At 36.1% G+C, this 20532-nt stretch overlaps 1 protein-coding gene across 26 annotated transcripts in view; it reads left to right on the top strand.

The window, feature by feature from the left end:
• LMNTD1 (lamin tail domain containing 1) overlaps positions 1-20532 on the top strand; it is a 369630-nt gene that overhangs the window by 315619 nt on the left and 33479 nt on the right. For 21 of the 26 annotated variants that reach the window (XR_011540022.1, XM_070619358.1, XM_070619342.1 and 18 more), the window contains 3 exons: positions 12756-12874; positions 15886-16118; positions 18869-19067. Coding sequence is in view for 24 of the 26 variants with exons in the window: in XM_070619358.1 (XP_070475459.1) it covers positions 12756-12874; positions 15886-16118; positions 18869-19067 (551 nt within the window). In the remaining 2 variants the exon portion in view is untranslated. Of the gene's footprint in view, positions 1-12409; positions 12678-12755; positions 12875-15885; positions 16119-18868; positions 19068-20532 lie in introns of those variants that run through there. The other 5 variants (XR_011540024.1, XM_070619363.1, XM_008513353.2 and 2 more) reach the window with 4 other exon arrangements.

Raw genomic sequence — 20532 nt, 5'->3', positions numbered from 1 at the left:
AATACTCAGAAATATGTGGAAACAAGACAAGTTCCTAAATACAAACAGAAATAACAGATATAAGGAACTTATACAACTTAATAGCAAAAAAATAAGTAATTTGCTTAAAAATGGGCAAACGACCTCAATAGACATTATCCCAAAGAAAACATACAAATAGCCAACAGATACATGAAAGATGCTCAACATCACTAATCATCAGGGAAATGAAATTGAAACCACAATGAGATATCACCTAGCACTTGTTAGGATAGCTTTTATCAAAAAGACAAGCAGGGGCAGGCCCTGTGGCCGGGTGGTTAAGTTTGCGCACTGCGCTTTGACAGCCCAGGGTTTCGTCGGTTCGGAGCCGGAGTGTGGACATGGCACTGCTCATCAGGCCATGTTGAGGCAGCATCCACATAGCACAACCAGAGGTACTCACAACTAGAATATACTACTAAGTACTGGGGGGCTTTGGGGAGAAGAAGAAGAAGAAGAAGAAAAAAAAGAAGATTGGCAACAATTGTTGGCTCAGGTGCCAATCTTAAAAAAAAAAAAAGACAAGCAGTAACAAGAGTTTGCAAGGATGTGGAGAAAAGGGAAGCCTGTACACCGTAGGAATGTAAATTAGTACAGCCACCACGGAAAACAGTAAGGACCGTTCAGGAAAAAATTAAAAATAAAACTATGGGGCTGGCCCCGTGGGCGAGTGGTTAAGTTCGCGCGCTCCGCTGCAAGGCAGCCCAGTGTTTCGTTAATTCGAATCCTGGGTGCGGACATGGCACTGCTCATCAGACCACGCTGAGGCGGCGTCCCACATGCCACAACTAGAAGAACCCACAACGAAGAATACACAACTATGTACCGGGGGGCTTTGGGGAGAAAAAGGAAAAAAATAAAATCTTAAAAAAAAAAAAACTACTATATGATCCAGCACTTCCATTTTGGGGTATTTATCCTAAGGGAAATGAAATCAGTATCTCAAAGAGATAGCTGCACAACCATATTCATTGCAGCATTATTCACAATAGCCAAGATATGGAAATAACCTAGGTGTCTGTCAATGATGCAGGGAAAAAGAAGGTGTGAGATATAGATACAGATATAGATATAGATACAGATATAGACATATTACACATATGCAGAAGATGTGAGAGAGATATATGTACAATAGAATATTATTCACTCATTAAAAAGAAGGAAATCTTGACATTTGCAACAATACAGATGAACCTAGAGGATGTTATGCTAAGTGAAATAAGCCAGACAAAGACAAATATTGTATGGGTAGTATGGCTGCTACTTGGGGGCTGGGGGAGGAGGAGATAAAGAGATGCTGATCGAAGTGTACGAGTCTTCAGTTACAAGAGGAATAAGTTCTGAGAATCTACTATATAGCATGGTGACTATAATACCATGTAACATTAACAATACTGTATTGCACATTTGAAATTTACTAAGAGAGTACATCTTAAGCATTCTCACCACACACACAAAAAAGGTAACTGTGTGAAATGATGAATGTGTTAATTAACCTAATTGTGGTAGTCATTTCACAAAGTATAAATATATCAAATCATCGTGTTGTACACTTCAAATATATAGAATTTTGTCAATTATATCTCTATAAAGCTGGAGAAAAAAAGAAAAACAGAAAATATAAACAAACATCTGGGAGATCCAGATAATGACATATCAGATACAACTCGAAAATACTATAGTTAACATACTATAAAAGATAAAAGACAAGGTTGAGAATATTGGCAGAGAATTGAGAACTATAGTAAAAGAAACAAATAGAAAGAAATCCCAAATTCAAATGATTCATTTAAAAACAGAACAAACACAACTGAAGACAGGATTTGTAAACTGGAAACAGATTAGAATTTTAGAAGAAAATATCCAAGCCAAAATATAAAAAAATAAAAGAATGGGGGGAAAAAGTGCAAGAACCATATAGAACAAAGTGACAAGTTCTACTGTGACTTTAATTGGAGTCTCAAAAGGAAGGAGAATGAGAATGGTGTGGAAGGAGATTTTCTAAAGCTCACAAAGGACATCAAGCCACAGATTCAAAAAGCGCCATGAATGCCAAGCAAGAGGAGCTCAAGGAAAACCATATGCAGATTAGTTATATGAAAACTGATCCAAATGAAACAGAAAATTTTAAGGCAGCCATAGAAAAAAAGACATTATTTCAAAAGAGCAACATAAGACTTACCAGTTGACCTCTGAAAAAAAACCAATGGAATCCAGAAGAAAACGGAATGCTATCCTCAACGTGTTGGAGGAAATACCTGCCAACTTAATATTCTGTACCTGGAGAAAAATATTCCTCAAAAATGAAGGAGAAACAACCACATTTTCAAACAAATAAAATTGAGAGAATTCATCACTATCAAACCTGCACTAAAAGAAATACTAAAGGATATCTTTTAGGTAAAAGGAAAATAATTCCAGAATGGAGAACAAAGATGACAAAAGGGATGCAGAGCAATATAAATGGTAAATATGTCGATAAATCTAAATAGATACTGATAGCATAAAATAATTATAATAATATCTTGTGAGATTTAAAATATGTACACAATTGAAATACACAAGTTAGGAGTGGATAAATGGAGTTAAAATGTTCTATGAACCTGCTTTGCCCTAGAAGTGGAAAAGATATTATTTAAAATTAAATTTTGATAAATCAAGTATGCCTGTTTTAATCTGTAGGTACAAAGAGTTTCTGGACCCAATTCCAATGTGTGTGTGTCTGGGTGGGTTCCCCCACACCTCCAACAAGCTAATCATGGACACCAGCAGGGTGTCCAATAATTCAACTCAATGCTGACACTATTTACATGGAGATGGCATCAGACTCCACAGGTTAAGGGCTCAATCCTACAAGACTACACCCCCTCCCCACTTCAGACACCAGCCACCAATCCCAGGTTGTTACCTGTGCTTCTGAGCAATCTGTTACAAACTGGAGGTTCCAACAACCCCCTCCAACTCAGAATGCCAACGATAAGTAGGTTGTTGCCTGTACTTCTGACTGACTGGCTACAAATCAGAGGTTCCCATGAACCCCTCCTTAGGTTCAATTAATTTGCCAGGACAGCTCACAGAACTCAGGGAAACACTTACCAGTTTATTAAAGTATATGATAACGGATACAGATGAACACACAGATGGAAGAGATACGTAGGGCAAGGTACGAGGGAAGGGGCAAGGAGCTCCCGTGCCCTCTCTGGGCACATGACTCTCCCAGCACCTCAATGTGTTCACCAACTCGGAAGCTCTCCACAAAAAGGCTAACGAACTGTCCTTTTGGGTTTTTATAGAGGCTTTATTACATAGTCATAATTGACTAAGTCATTGGCCATTGGCAATTGATTCAACCTTAAGCCCCCTTGCCTCCCTGGAAATCAGAGGATGGGACTGAAAGCTCCAATCTTCTGATCACACGGCTGGTTCTCCTGGCAACCAGCCCCCACTCTTGGGTGGGATCCAAAAGTCACCTCCATTAACATAAATAAGAAAGTCCAAGGGTTTGGGGAGCTGTGAGCCAGGAACTGTGAATGAAGACCACACATATATGAGAAATATACTTTGGTCATCTGAATGACCAAATATAGATTTCTCATAAATCACAATATCACAGTACGTTATATATTAAAAGAATAGATAACGTAAATATACAAGCTAAAAAGGGACAAAAATGAATAACTAAAAGTCTTCAATGAAGCTGAAGTAAGGCAGAAAAAGGAGAGGAAAGAGAACAAAGAACGGACGGGACAAATAAAAAAACAAATAATAAGGGGTGGGCCCAGTGGCACAGCAGTTAAGTGCGCACGTTCCGTTTTGGCGGCCCCTGGTTTGCCGGTTCGGATCCCCGGTGTGGGCATGGCACCACTTGACAGGCCAAGCTGTGGTAGGCGTCCCACATATAAAGTAGAGGAAGATGGGCACAGATATTAGCTCGGGACCAGTCTTCCTCAGCAAAAAGAGGAGGATTGGCAGCAGATGTTAGCTCAGGGCTAATCTTCCTCAAAAACAAAAACAAAAACAAAAACAAATAATGAAATAATAAATTTAAACCCCAATAAATCAGTAATTGCATTAAATTTAAAGGTACTAAGTATTTCAATTAAAGACAATGTCAGAGTGGTTTTAAAAAACTATATCCTAATCAAAAGAGGCATATTTAAATACGGGAATACAAAAAAGTTTAAAATCTAAAAAAATTGAAGTGATATGCAGGTACTAATCTGAAGAAATAAGGTATAGTTAATATAAAAGTAGACTTAAAGGGAAAAAGTATTTCCATAGATAAAGAGGAACATTTTATAATGTTTAATTCATCAAGATGTAACAATTCTATATTTTTATGCACCTAATAAATTAGTCTCAATATATATAGTACAAAATTTTTCAGATCTAAAAGGAAATATAAGCAAAACCTGCAAACAAAATGATGAATTTTTATATACTTCTCTTTGTAATTTTTATAAGTAGGAAAACATCAGTAAAGATACAAGGGATTTAATTAACACAATTGTTACAATTAATCTAACTGAGACTTATAAAACACTACACTCAACAAATTCAGAGCACGTATTTATTTTCAAAAATACATGAAAATTTTACACAAATAGACCATATGCTGGCCATAAGGTAAACTAAGTAAATTTCAAAGGACTTAAATTATTCAGACTATGTTCTCTAACCACAGAGGAATTCAGCTAAAACTCACCAACAAAAAAATAAATAGAAAATCTTCATATGTTTGGAAATTAAGCAATAGCCATCTAAAAAACTATGTAAATTTAAAAAAATTTATTGAAATAAATGATAATGAAAATACTGCATATTAAAACGTATGGAATAAAACTGAAGCCATGCTTAGTGGGAAATGTATAGCCTTAACTGCATATATTACAAAATAAAAATAGGTGCCAAGCAATATTATCTAAGCATCCATCTCCAGTAGTATTCACAAAAAGAACAGTGAACTGAATGCAAAGAAAGTAAAAAGAAAGTATAATAAATAGAAAATATAGAAATAATCATACAATAAATAAGACCAATAGCCAATAGATGGTTCTTTTAAAAGACTGATCAAATTAATGAAGGAAAAAGAACAGAAGAGACAAACACTATAGGTAAAGAATAAGGAGATGACACCACAGATTCCACCAACATTAAAAAGATATTAAGAGGATATTTTGAATAATTTTTGGTAAAAACACAGCTTACCAAAAACCAACAAAGAAAAAATAGAAAATATGATTAGTCCTATACTACCAAAGAAATTGAATTTAAAGCTTCCCAGAAAGAAAAGTCCAGAACCAGATTCTTTCACCAGTAAATTCTACCCGGGATATAAGAAAGTAACAATGTCAATCTTGAACAAATTCTTCCAGATAATGGAAAAAGAGAAAACACTTACCAACTTGTTTTATGAGACCAGCATAATCTTCGTGAGAAAACCTGACATGGATAGTACCAGAAAGGAAGATTACAGGTCATCCGTTCTTTTTACATTGATTTGTAGGTTAAGTGGAATCCCAATCAAAACCTAAGCTGTGATTTTATTTTAATTGACAAGATGATTCTAAAAATTCATATGAATTTGAAATTCATATGAAATTCATATGAAATTCAAAGAACATAGAATAGGTTGTGACAATATAGGAAAAGAACAAATTTGGAAGACTTATAGTATCCTATAAATTTATGCTAATTACGACAGCATGGTAACAGCAAAGGATAGACAAAGACTGACAGAACACAGTAGTGATTCAAGTACATATGGTCACATGATTTGAAAGTCACCATGGTCTTTCAATGGGGGAAATGCTGTCTTTTCAGTAAATAGTGCAGGGTCTATCGGATAACCATGTGGAAAAAGAACTAAATCTTGAATCCTTCTGCATACCATACACAAAAACTAATCTAAGGTGGATCATAAATGTGAAAAGTAAAAAAGTAAAACTTCTAGGAAAATAAACAGTCTGATATTTTTGTGACCTCGAGATAAACATCTCTTAAACAGGACACAAAATCATTAGGCAAAATAGATTGATAAATTGAACTTCATTAAAATTAAGAACATCTACTCATACAATACACCATCCAGAGAATGAAAAGAGAAATCACAGTCTGGGAGAATGTATTTGTAATACATAAATCCAGCAAATAACTTTGATCTGGAATATATAAAGAATTCCTATAAATCAATAAGAAAAAGCAAACCACACACACACTTACATACAAATAGAAGCAAGAAACTCCTGAAGTGTCCTGTAATTAATCTAATTATTGATCCATTATGAACAAATAAATAGCTACATAATGGATACTGAGAATGTACTCTACTCCTTGGCCTAGCATTCAAGGCCCTCCACAGTCTTGTCTCCCCATATCTCTCTGGCTCTACCTCACAGTGCACACCCAGGCCATCTCTCTTCTTTAGCTATTAATATGCCTATGCCATGTCTACTTGTACTTTCTGCCCCTGCATTTTGATGCTTCTCATAAAAGTGCATTCAATACCTCTAGGCATGACCGACAATTAATATGCATTTGTTGAGCAAATGCTTGCATGAAAGAATAACTTAATAAATGCCTTCCTTCCTGTTCTCTGCCTTTTCAAATCCTATCTATCTGTCTACCCATATCTCACCTCTTCTGGGAAGTCTTTTCTAATGATAACAGCAAAAGTAATTCTTCCCTGAGTTCTTCCAGCTCTTAACAGAACTGTTCCTTCGATTCTTGTCACATTCTGTCATGCACTATATCTAAATATATATTTTCATATTGACAGATATTACTGTCCCATCAGAAGAATAAATTCCAGAAGAGCAAGGAACATATCTGACACCTATCCGTATATTATAAAGTATCTGTCCAACTGCCTTGTAAACAGCGGTGCTCAATATTTTGCAGGGCATGGTGTAGGGTAATGTTTAAGAACGCAATCTCTAAAGTCAGACAGACTTGAACTCTGGCCCTGGTTCTGCCACTTCATAGCTGAGTGACTCTTGGCAATTACCTGATTGCTACGGGCGTCAATTTCCTCATCTGTGAAAGGCAGATAATAATACATCCATCAAAGGATGAAATGAGATAATATACATAGAAGACTTAGACAGGAAATGTGATAAATGATGGCTTACAGTAGCAGCGGGAGTAGGTGTCACTGTTGATTATGGCTGACGCTGAATTATAAAAGCATTTACTCAGAAAACTAAGGGAGAAACAAATGCAGACACAGCACAACAACAAAACTAAGAATAATGGAACAGCTAGAGAAAATTTCAAGCCAATAAAAATGTCCAGCTTGTTTCATCCACTACAGACTAACCTGCACGTGGCCAAAAGTCTTTTAGAGAGCTCCATTTCCTAACACTGCATGAATGTCCTCATTCCCTCTCAGACGACTGGCTTCTCACCTCTTTCTAACATAACGCGGTCTCAAACAAATGGCACAAGGTAATTTCAGACACAGTATTATCCACTGCAGGGTTTCTTTTCTATTCCTAGAGGAGGTTAGAGGTATCCTTCTCTTGCGAAAGACAACTCGAACCCCAGGGTCCTTAATATCCTTAAAAGCCTCCCAATTTATTCTGTTCTCTCATTTGCACATGAGAAGAAAAGGTGCTGACCAATTTAAATTTGATTTACCAACTTAAATTTGTTTAGACTTCAAATTGTCAGGAGAATAATGAAAGCAGCTTCATTTATGTAGATAGTATCATGGATTTTTCAAGAATAACTACTCCATCCTTAGTGAACTGTATCTCTCACCGCCACCTATTGCCATCATCAGTAACGAGTAATGCTAACAGTAGCTACCACTGGTCATATTTATTATGTGTGTGGTAACCAGCGAGGAAGAGAAGGCAGGGCTGAGGCCCCTCCTTGCCTGGGTGTGCTTCCACACTGAGCTTGGCTGGGCTCCATACGGTCTTATGTCTGTGGCTGAAGCCATTGGAAGGGCTCGTATTCAGGATTCTAGTAACTCTCTTTCTTCCTCCTTTAATCCAGTGCTTCTCATACAGTGTTCCTATGGAGCATCAGTGTTCAATGAGCTGCAGAGAGGGAACATTCCACTGTAATGTTGCACGACTGCCTTTACCCTGTTTGCAGAGAAAAGAAAAGTTAATGGAGAACATTTTTTCAATTCAAATTGTTTTCCAATAATTTTTTAGAAGTCTTCGGCTCCAGACACCACTTTTCTGCTAGAGGTTGCCTGTAGGTGACTGATGAAAACAAAATTGCAAATTCATATCAATAGGAAAACTCAAAACCAATCATTTGCTTAGTTCAACAGTTTGTTAGGTGTTTTATTTTGTTTTAAGACATGTGAGCTGATGGTTGTGATTTTATATGGTACACACATAATTTAGAGTGGATTTCTTTTTGCTTGTAAAACTATATAAAAATAGTATATAGATGAAATAAAAAATATATTGATTTGTATTTTTGAAAACATTTTACAAAAAACATGATGTTCTGCAAATAAGATCATACGTTCTAGATCTCTGCCCTCTGAACAAGTCGATTTCCTGTCTTAGATTAATAAGTATTATATTCCTCTAAAGAACATGTATAGAAAAGATTCATGGATACAGGCTAAGCCTCAAATACGTGCACCCTATGTGTGAAGTAACCAAGCAGTTATGTATGAACCATTGCTGAAATGGATATGAATGTCTGAGGATTCAAACCGTTGTTGGACACTTGGTATTACACATGCAGATCTAAGATCTTAGTGCTGTTTTGTAATAGAATTTGATGATTGGGAAAACCCAGGAAGGTTATTTGGGCAAACTACTGAAAGTTGAACCTCCCCATAAATGTCCCTTTATCCTCTCTGAACAACTCCGGTAAGACCTTAACGTGACCTTGCCTTCAAGGTGAAATAACAGCATCTATGTTTGAGGCTGTGTTATTTACATGTGAATCTGTGTGAAGGAAATGAATCAACTCAGTACATTTTTAGACTAGCAAGATGCTTTACAATAGGAATTTAGACTATCTTTATGTGGGTACAAATATGAAACTATATTACTATATATACAAACTCATTGACTCTTAGATAGTGGAAGATGTCATGTTTTAAATTATAATCTTCAACTACATACTACTCAATATGGAAATTCCCACCCACAGCTGAGAAGGGAGGAAAATTCTCTTTATACATACAGTCTTCATTCATTCACACAAGACATTTTATTTATATTACTGATTTAATAAAATCCCCTACTGTGCAAATGTTCTCCATATGTGGAGACAGATGACTAGAATGCATAAAGGCAGTTCTTTGTCTTTTTCAGCTTTTTAAAAATTATGTACATGTAACGTTTTTCCAAAATTGCTGAGTATGGTATTTTGCTATTTTTAATTTTTTCTTCAGGTAAAAGCTCACTATATAAAACTCATTTTTCATCATCCTATTTTACTCTATATCTACTCTAATGGGACTTGAATTTCTCGTGCAAAATTCTGGTGTTTTCTCAACAGAGAGTAAGGCCAAAGAGACAATTGACACAGGGTCAGGAAGCTGGAAGAGAGAGTAGTTTGAGAGAAAGATCGGGACAAAACTGGTCCAAGAGTGGACGAGTGGTTGGGCAGTCACCCTGAAAGGAGTTAGGAAGATTTTGGACAGGAATTCCCGCAGAGAAACAGAGAGTAGTACAGGGAAAGGGCTTTTTGTAACAAACAGATGTGGGACCAGATCCTGGCTCTGCCATCTACTGGCTGTATGACCTTGGAAGACATAATTCATCCCTCTGAACTTCCACTTCTTCATTTGGGAAAATGGGGAAATTTCCATCTGCCAGAGCTGTGGTGAAAGAACCTGTGTAAAAAGTATTGTGCCTCACGAGCACTGTTTCTGCTTTTCCCTTTCAGTTCTGGCTTGACCCTATCCTTCCTGAGCTAGAGACAGCCACGATGATGATGCTATCAGTGTTGGAAGTCTGTGCATCCCCAAATCATTCTCCCGTTCTTAGCCTTTTTACTATGAAGAATTTCAAATATTTACAGAAAAATTAGATATAACGTATAATGAATCTCCATGTGCCCATTATCCAGCTTCAACAATGACAAGTCAAGGCCCATCTTTTTCATCTCTATCTCCATCCACTCCCTATCCTCTGTATTATTTTGAAGCAAATATAGAATCATATAATTTTATCTATAAATATTTCAGTATATATCCCTAAATGATAAGGTTTCTTTTTAAAAAATACAATCATAATGCCAAATCATACCTAAAATATTTAACAGTTATTCCTTAATATCATTAAATATCCAGGGTGCTTAAAATTCCAATGCCTCATACATATTTTAACAGTTTATTTGAATTAGGATATAAGATATATCCACAAATTACAAAGCATTTCTTTTAAATCTCTTAATCTATTAGCTAATGTGCTTTTCTGTTCTCTGTACTGTCACGTGTCATTCTGAGAAATACGCCTTTAGGTGATTTCATTGTGCAAACATCATAGAGTACTTACACAAACCCAGACAGTATAGCCTACTACATACCTAGGCCGTATGGTAGTAATCTTATGGGACCACCATCACATACGTGGTCTGTTGTTGCCCAAAACATCATTGTGCAGTGAATGACTGTGTTTCATGTAAGTTACAGGATTCATCAGATTCAGGTTGATTTTGTTATTGTTGTTGGTGGTGGTGCTACTGTTATTACCCATGTTCACATGAATACTACCAAGTGGTATTGACATTGATGATGTAATTTTTCTAAACTGATGGATAACTCTTGGAAAAGGTCTGAACAAACCAATATACAATCCTCCCTCAGTGTAAACAATAAATAGCTACCTCCGGAAAATTTGGTATATGTTAAAAGTGTACAAAGATATTTTGCATTTTTTATGTAATATGGAGTTAGGCTGTGGGCTCAGATAATTATAAATTATTTTTTATCTGCACGAATGTTTGGCAAGTCATGCAGCACATGGTAAAATTCTTTGCTAAGTAGGATTACGTGCCACATTGCAGAAAGCATAGTATCTCTGGCTCTTATCTACTAAATGCCAGCAGCACCCCACCAAATCTTTATGATTAATATTAATGTCCCCTCATATTTACAAAATGCCCCCTATGGTTCACTTTGTCCCCTGTTGAAAACCAGTGGCTTTATTTGAGCAGCAGCAAAAGAGAAATTGGTTTCAGTTGCCTACATGCCATAATTTGGGGAAGGGGAAATAAGGAAAATATCCTGTGTAGGGAATGACTATTGAAACATTCACAAATTTAAAATTTTCCAAAGTTTTTCTCAGTTGACAGAATTTCGTTTCTCCAAATTATGTTGAAAAATGTGAATAGCCTCTCTGATAAAACAAATGAGGTCATAACGACCTCATACTAATATTTGTAGTTCAAGTAGAGAAATTTTTAACAACTAGGAAACCATCTGGAGAGGTAGAGTTAGGGAAACTGGGATCGTGGTAAGAAATAATAAATCCATTTTTAATTCTTTTCTAAGTATATATTTATAAATCTCTTGATGCTATATTTACATAATTGGCCCATAACACTGATAAAGATTTGCGCTTCATCTCTGAGATGGAGAAAACAGTCAAATGTTTACCCCCTTCTAGCTTAATTGCCTTACTGTGTGATGTACTTCTTATCTTTTTCTTTTGATGTATTAAAACAGTTATTTGTTCATGGTCCTTTTTATTTAAATACTGTTCATCGTTCGAAGATGAAGCCAGTATTGAATCTAAATTGGAAGATATTTTATCATTATTCCTTAAAGTAAGAATTGTTTATTAATAGGACCTAGCCTGTTCCTAGTACATAGTAGATGCTCATTTAAATATCTATTGCATGAACTTACTCATCCAGTAGTTATCATCATTAATATATCTTATTACTGTATACAATTATGTACTTCATACATGTTAATTTTATTCTCATACCATCATTATCATGAAACATTAAGAGTGGGTCTTTTTACTCAGAGTAGAGTCTGCATTAAGTTTCTTCTGAATCATGCTGCTGGCATAACTAGAAGAAGAATTTAGGTCTCCTGGTTTTGATTTCCCTATTTCTACCAATAGATTTCTTTTTGCCTTAAAAGTATACAAGTTTTCTGTTCCGTGGCCTGACTGTTTCCATGTGTTCAAAGAGGATTTGTCAAAACAAAACACAAAGAAAAAACAACTTTTAAATAAACAATTCAAAACAGTGATTAATTCCCCCAACATTGACATACCAGCCTTGACCTTCAGAAATCCAAAATAGTATATCAAACATTTCGGTGGAAAAGTTTGTCTGTTGGGATATATGGGTCTCCCAAAAGCGAGTTACATTATTTAATGTCTGCAAACTGCAAAGCAGGTGCAGCATCAACAAAGTAATTGTTCAGAGACTGGAACTTCGTAACTATGGAGACATTACCTCATAGTGTTCTAACCGGCAGTGTTGGCCAGATGTGAAAGTCGTAGTCATAAAGGTACCTTTGCTGGGTTACCACCCTGCCTCTTGAGCTGCTTCCAGTGGATGCTACACACCTTCACCTTGATTTGCCTAATATCCTCAGCTATATCAGTATTGGCTATGTCGGTACTTACACATTCACATTAGAATCCTGGTTCTGGCACCAGCTTGGTAAAGAAATCATTGAATCTGGCCGATGCTTTAAGGTAGATTAACAGGTGAGGTCACTTGAAAAAGAACATCTGCCTTGAACCTCAGCTATATTCATTGCCTAATGTCATGATTTGTTTTCCCAGGAAAGAAAAGAGACTCCTCTTCCAGCCAAGATGAAAGACCTGAACACCATTCAGGAAACTTCAGCGGCCCTGCAGAGTGAAGGCCATGAGCAGGAAGACAAAATGGACAATCAAGCACAGTAAGAATGACACAAATGAGAGGAGAGGATAACGATGGAGTACTTTACCTCTTGTTTCAAAATGTCTTCTGAAGTGTTAGAACTAGAATCCATCTCACAATTTTCTAAAATTAGTGAACTATAACATACAACTATTTCCCCAGCCGCTGTTTTATAAGGTTCCAGTCCTTGAGTAACATAAAAATTCACCTAGACAGATCTCCAGCAGATCAGATCTGGTTGAGATGCCAAAGCTCGTATCTTACATGTCAAGGCAATTTGCAGATAATTTCATTAGAAGCACTTTACTAACGTGGGGACAAAAAATTGCTAGAGAACTCGAGTTTTGGAAACGTCTGTGAAGATGTTGAATAAAAACTACAGCTCCCTATTTTTACTACTAATGTAAATCATTCTATCAACTAAAGCATCAGCATTGGTTTTCCAATATTTCCTAAAAAGTGACCTCTAGTATCGAGTATACATAATTTAAAGCTAATGTTACTTTGGATCTAGATGACCTGTGTTTACTGTTCAGTTCAAGCCCATTTTTTAAATATTTGCCCTTAGAAGTCATCTGAGAAATGAGTGTTGTCAGTATTACCAATGCAGCATCTCTCGAAGTAATACTGAAATTGAGTTTTTATAACTGCCCCTGGTTTAGTGCTAATTAATTACAAAGGAAGCAAAACACCAAGAAGGGACTTGGAAAATTCCATATGCTAAATGGAAAGCTAACTAAGCGCTAGGAAAATTCCATCATCTTCCAAAAGGAGTCAAACAGGTCAGTGAGTGCAGGGTTCAGACAATGTTCTGTGTCACACACATCTCCCTGCAGTTTCAGCTCTTCCAAAGGGGGGTGCAGCCATTAGAAATTTCTTGTTCAACTATAAAAAGAGAACACCCGATGGCCCTAGGCCAGATTTCTTTGATCACAACATTTGTGAAGGCTTATTGGGAATCTTTTGTGGAATCAAATTTATTTGGAAACGCTATTGTTTTACCGGAGGAAGAAAAAAAATTGGAGCTTATAAAATGAACATGCTGAAAAGATATAGCCAGTTGGTAATGAAACCCAGATGTGAGGAACTTTAAAAGAGAAAAGTACTTTTCCTGCTTATTCTAGCCAGTGTCAGGGAGAAGTCACGTCATATGATCCTGTCTTGGGTTGGACAGACATTAAATATTTGTAAATTGACAATCGACCTTTATAGTCCCCTTCCCATTACCACCACAGTCATACTCAAGAGTGTATCTTCACGGGTTAGAGCTTTCCAGACAAAGATGAGTACTGGGGTATCAGAAGAATGGCAAGTGCTCAAGCTTAATAATTACTTGGTTAGTCATAACACAATTTTCAAAAACAATGACATTTAATTATATTTTTTTAAAAAATTGCCTGAGATGTCTGTGCCTTCTGAGAAGTACATTTAAAGAAGTCTGATTTTGAGGACAAAGCTCTCCAGATACAATCTATCTGATGAAGGAACTTACAAATTGTAGGACAAAATGATTGTGAATACCTCTTGATAAACAAAGAGATTGAGACTGACATAGCCAGATGGCAGATGGGAAGCTCCAGGCCAGTGTTCCCTGATGGAAGCATTTGGAAAAAAACAAAAACCAAAAAACAGAAGCCTAGCTAAAACAACTTCATAGGAACTCTGGGGAAAAAAAGAGGTCAAAATAGAGACCATCCACGGAGGCAAAACACTTAACTCCTGCTTTACAGTGGATAGACACGTGACCCTGGAAAGGGGGTGCTTGAGCTGGCCATTTATCCAGTTTTTCAGAAAACCAAAGAGTTTCAGACTCCTGGACTTTGTTCATAATTCAAGCAATAAACATACACACATCACACACACACACACACACCCATGATTGCTTTGAGGTTCCTCAGAAGAGCCTCAGTGTGACTCACAAAATGGAGTTGTCATAAGCCTTTGCATGAGCCACGCCATGAGAATGTTGGTTTACTTGTAAAATAAGTGTGTGGTGGTTTAGGGACTTTGTTTAAATGGTTGCGCACTAGTTAACAAATGCTTTCATATTTATAAAAAACAAAGAAAAGAAAATCTTTGTTCGTAGTGAGATTTACTTAAAATAACTGGAAATTGTCTTTCTTCTCCCTCTTTTCTGCTATTCCCTTCAACGTTCATGCATACATACACAAGTACACACACACGTACACATGTGTATTATATTTATAGTTATTTGAAGAGTGTATTTGAAAGCCGAAATTAACTCTAGAATCTTTATAAATACAGGAAAATTAGTTAAGCAGCAGCAGGAATTAAAGAAAAAAGGTGTGGTAAACAATGATATATTAAACAGGCATTATAATCATGTTAACGGAAAGGGGAAATATGACGTAATATGTAATAAAAGTGGAACATAAATAGTTTATAGAGTCTCAATTTTGAATAAAAATGCATTAAAAAGCTTTGGAGGAAATGGTAAAATTTTTGTTTGGTGGCCTTTTGGTGATTTTCATTTTCTTCTTCCTACTTTTATACTTTTCCAAAATTATCGACAGTAGGGATTTATTGATTTTTAAGTAGAAAAAATGAAAAGCATGGAGGACAGCTCAGTGCCATAGTGGTTAAGTTCACGTGCTTGGCTTCAGCAGCCCGGGGTTTGCAGGTTCAGATCCCCGGCATGGTCCTACACACCACTCATCAAGCCATGCTGTGGCATCATCCCACATACAAAATAAAGGAATACTGGCACAGATTTTAGCTCAACAACAATCTTCCTCAAGGAAAAAGAGGAAGATTGGCAACAGATGATAGCTCAGGGCCAATCTTGCTCACCAAAAAAAGAAAAGACAAGCATGTCTTGACTTGACACTAAAGTGCTCTATTTCTACTGTTAAAATTAAACATATAAGATGTTCTTGTGCTTATATTAGATGCATAATACCTTTGAAAAGCAGCACTCTTGGTAATAATGATAATTTATGCTTCTTGTGTTCATAGTATACTCATTTTGACTTTCTTACTTAGTGTATTATATTAATTTTTTGTACACAGAAGAGAAGATACACATGACAATCTCCCAAAGACACAGCGCTCTTCAGTACACTTTTTTCCAAAGATGATGGATTCAGATACTACAACACTGTCATGGTCACGGTCATTATCTAATGAAACACCTCTCAGTTGCTTTCTGTCTACGCCTCAGATTAGTGGAGCAACTGTATCAACAATTGGAAGAAAGTCTAAATCTATTATAGTGAGCCATTCCCGATCAGAAAACAGCTTGGGTAAGCAAAACATGTACCAAATTTTTTAGACTATTTCTAAAGCATATAGTTCAATAGATTCTTTACGTGCCTAGAAGCCAGAATGATGTTTTATTATTTGTCTCCAATAATACTAATTTCTTAATGTCATATGCAGAGTAACTTGACTATGCTCACCATTGATCTTAGCACTGGAGTCATTCAGGTCACATAAATGTATGTCACCAAATATATCATCATCATGATTAAAATATCCTGAGTTACAATAATGGTTCATGGGCTGACTGCTTAGATGCTCTAGAATTACTAGATAGTTAAAATTCTGTGTAGTCTTAACTGTGCTTCCTCTGAACACTAGCAGAAAGATTAAGCCATGTCTTGTGTATTTTATGCCTTTAGGAGACTTAGGGCTTAAGTAAGGAAGAGACAGATGGATAAGAAATGAAGAAAAATAAAGTAGGTAATAAAATGGTGGAGAGAAAAGGGAGAAACAATAATTTGGTGGAGAGGAAAATGAAAACCGTACCAGGGTAGGGAGAAGTAACATTTTGGCGGTAGCCAACAATGCATTCAGCAACACCCATGCTGCAGTGGGTTTGTTCCTCACCATTTGAGGGAACTTTGAGGGTATGTGATCACGGTTTACTAAAAAGACCACTGTCCTTGGAAACAAAGGACCTAGCTCCAAACTATCATTCTACTCCCTACAATGTGAGACCTTAGGTAAGGTATTTAGCATCTCTGAGTCCTATTTTCCACAACTGCAAAATGGGGATTAAAATCTCCGCTTCATAGGGCTAGCCTAAGGATTAAATGAGATATTTATGAAAATCTCCTAGCACATTGCAAGTACTCAATACAAACTCGTTGTGAATCTGAACATATCCGTAAGGACCTTCTCATAGAATAGGCTGGATTTGGGTCTATATTTCAATTACCAGTCAACTGACAAGTTTCAAAATTGGTAGCGCACACACATGACTACTTGATTGCCTCATTTTCCTCTACCATTGTATAGACATTTAAAGTCCGGCTGCTTCTTATCTGTATTTCATTTTGCTTCTGGTATTTTCCTAAGCCTTTGACACAGTGTTATATGTAGGCTACAGTAGGGTTTTGACCTACTGCCATTATTTTCATATTCCCTACACTTCATTGTATGCTTATGATACATTTTTCAAAGCCTCCTACATTCACACTGACTGTTAGCAACGACCAAAATCCATATGCTTAAAAGTGCAAATACAAATTTTACATCTAGCGAGGGAATGTGTCATCCGTTGGCACTATATCATCATGGCATATGTTCCATATTTCAGTTAAATTGTGAAAGCTCCTCGTATTAGGGGGAAAACCCAAAATGTAGTGGCTTCCTCTTGCAAGATGAGGCTTGACCCAGGATGCAGTCTTCTTCAGTTACTGTGGATTCTGCTTCTGTAGATAGATGTCTGGGTCTACTGAGACTTGTTGCATTTTGTTCATTGCCATCTGTTCCTTCAGATGAAATAAGTACTGGGACTAAAATTAATGCGTCTCCTTTCCTTTTAGAATACAAAGGTTTTCATCCCTCAGAATGTACTGTTAAAAAGGATACTATATATTTTCCTTCCCCAAAGAAATTTAAGGATTAAGTAAATACTTGACTGAGAATGAACTGATTTAATTCCAAATATTTCTCCTAAACAAAACACTTTAAGGAATCCTCTTTAGGAACTATGCATTTTTACTCTCCACCTTTCACATCGCTTTGGTTTTGTTAAAGATACAAAAATATAAAGAAAATTCTAGATTGTCTTAATCCTTTGATGATTTTGGACCCAGAGTCACATTAAACAAACCCCTTGTACTACAATAACAGCTATCATTTATTGAGTACCTGCTAAACATGAGACGCAGTGATGGACACTTACCTACATTGTCTTCAATCCTCGTATCACCTTACACAATGTAGTATTATCTATATCTTATGTTCAGGAAAACTGAGAATTGGAAAGTTTAAATCAGTTGGCTTAGTAAATGTCAGAGTGGGGATACAGTTGCACATCTGCCTCAATCCAAGATGCACTGCTCTATCCACTTCATCATGATGCCTCTATTTAGTGTTACTCTCTCTTTGCAAACACAGCATTAGATTTATCCATCATGATTCTTTCTATGCAAAATCACGAGACCCATTTTGTATTTGAATCTTAGTGATGAGAATTTTAAAAGAACGAATTTCCAAGAAAATATTAGAATCTGATTAAGCATTACTTTATCTTTCTAATAAATATTTTAGTTGATTAGAGGAAACTTAAGTCTTTACCTGGCAAAAGTACTAACCATTGGTAGAAAAGGACTCATTTGAAGCTTTAATTTCTAGGTAGAAATTTGAGGAGAATAGCTAATGTGAACCAGAACAAAGTTGTATTTATACATAACATATCCAAATGTGAGAGACTCAAATGCTTTACCTACTCAAAAACTTATGATGCTTCTAGTACAACTAAACAATCAGTTAAATAGTCATCAGGCTGGTGATATAATTGGTAGTTTAAGATAACTGAAATAACCTCTAGGAATTGAGTGTCACTAAAAGTAATCACTTACTGGTTATTTTATAGACTTTGGTTTAAGCTTTTAACTATCTTCATTGAGTTTGACAGTGACAGTAAAATGTATAAAGAATATAGTTTTGCAGAAGCAAAGACTAAAGATAATGGCTTAGGGTTCTTTTAATACCTTTTATCTACTTCTCTCTCTGTTGCTTCCCTCTTTGGTTTCTTTGAAAGGAATCAACAGCTTCATAATTCCAAAGAAACATACTCCACCAGTCACTGCTCCCGAGCCAGGTGTGACTGGAGAAGGAGAGGATTATTTCCTATCTTTGTTTGGTGATTCAAAGAAACTTAACGCACACTCATTCCACGCTGAGAAAACTTGGAAGCATTTTTCTATGATTCTTGAAGAAGTGGGCCAATCTAGATCCAGGTATGTATTCTATTTGAACTATTTAGTATATTCTGTTGGGGTAGGACCAATAAATCAGTAGGAAATAAAATTTCAATCTGTTGTTAGACCCATGATTTCATCTAAAATCCTAAGCAATTCATTGAAATATAACTGTTTCATGTTCTGAGCAGTTAAAAGCAATCAATATAACTTTCTAGGGAACCAAACAAGGAATGTTAATTCTTCAAAGATGCCAGAGAAAACAGCACTACATAATCCCTACAAATAAAATCAACTCGATTATTCAAAGACCTTTTTTTTGTTATCGGCAAATCATTCAGATGGATTTAGTATCTTTTTTTCTTCTAGAAGCTAGGCTTTTGAGTTCAAGACAGAAAGAGAAAGTTGCACTTTTAACTCACTGATCTATTTTTATGGTTGTTAGTATTTATGGCAAAAAGAATTGATCAAGAAGAAAGTTGATATTAGAACTAAAATTAAAGAGCTGACTCATCTATGCATTTACTTAACCCTGCCTTCTTGATGCATGAACAACAGATTGAATTGTGAATTGTTAGTAATAAACATACATTGATAGAGGATGTTAGAGGACTAAAGAAAGTTGTTAGCCAGGAGTGAGGGTCAGACAACTCAGATGCCTTAGTCAGACTTCCTAAAATCAACCATTACTACCATTTAACAGTGGTGAATACCTAAGTGTTCTCTAAACCATCTAAAAACACTTCATCAAATTATTCATTCAGTACCTACCATGTTAAAAATGATGACTCATTTGGTGTAAAAATTCAAAAAAGACATGAATATGGTTTTAAGAACTTTCACTCAGATATATCAGGGAAGACCTGCAGGTAAGGATCAAGAGAGAGTCAAATAAATTATTGAGGCATTCAGAGGAGAGCTTTCTTCCAGCTGAGGATGATCTGGGAAGATTTTGTGAAAGAGTTATCATCTAGAATATTCTAGAAAGACAAGTAAATTTTGGATGTGCAAATTTGGAGAATGTGAGAATATTCTAGACCATTTTTTCTCAACACTACCTACACAATTGAATCACCTGGGAAGTTTTTAATGTCCTGTTCCTTCCCCAGACTCTTTGAGTCAGAATTTTTAGTGGTAGAATTGGGTATCATTTTTTTTAAACATCTTATAGTAACTCGAATGGACAGCTAGGGTTGAGAAGCACCAGCCAAGAGCAAAGGAGCAGAATAAACAAGTGAAGGGAGCAGAAAAGCTAAGACTGGGTACAAGGCATTTTACAGCATGGCTACACTAAGCAGCACACAAATAGGTGTAACATAGTTGTAGGCGCCAGGGTTGGGACCAGATCACAATGAGTCTTGAATACCAGACAGGAGTGTGGACTTCACTACAGGCAATGGAAAGCAGCGGGAAAGTTTCAAACAAAAGAGTAACAGGAGTGTGATTCAGAAGATTATGAATTGGATTTTGTCAAATGCTTCTTATACATCTATTGAGATGATCA

The sequence above is a fragment of the Equus przewalskii genome, chromosome 5 (assembly GCF_037783145.1).
Source record: "Equus przewalskii isolate Varuska chromosome 5, EquPr2, whole genome shotgun sequence".
In the NCBI taxonomy this organism is placed as follows: Eukaryota; Metazoa; Chordata; class Mammalia; order Perissodactyla; family Equidae; genus Equus; species Equus przewalskii.
This window is presented reverse-complemented; position numbering and strand designations above follow the sequence as displayed.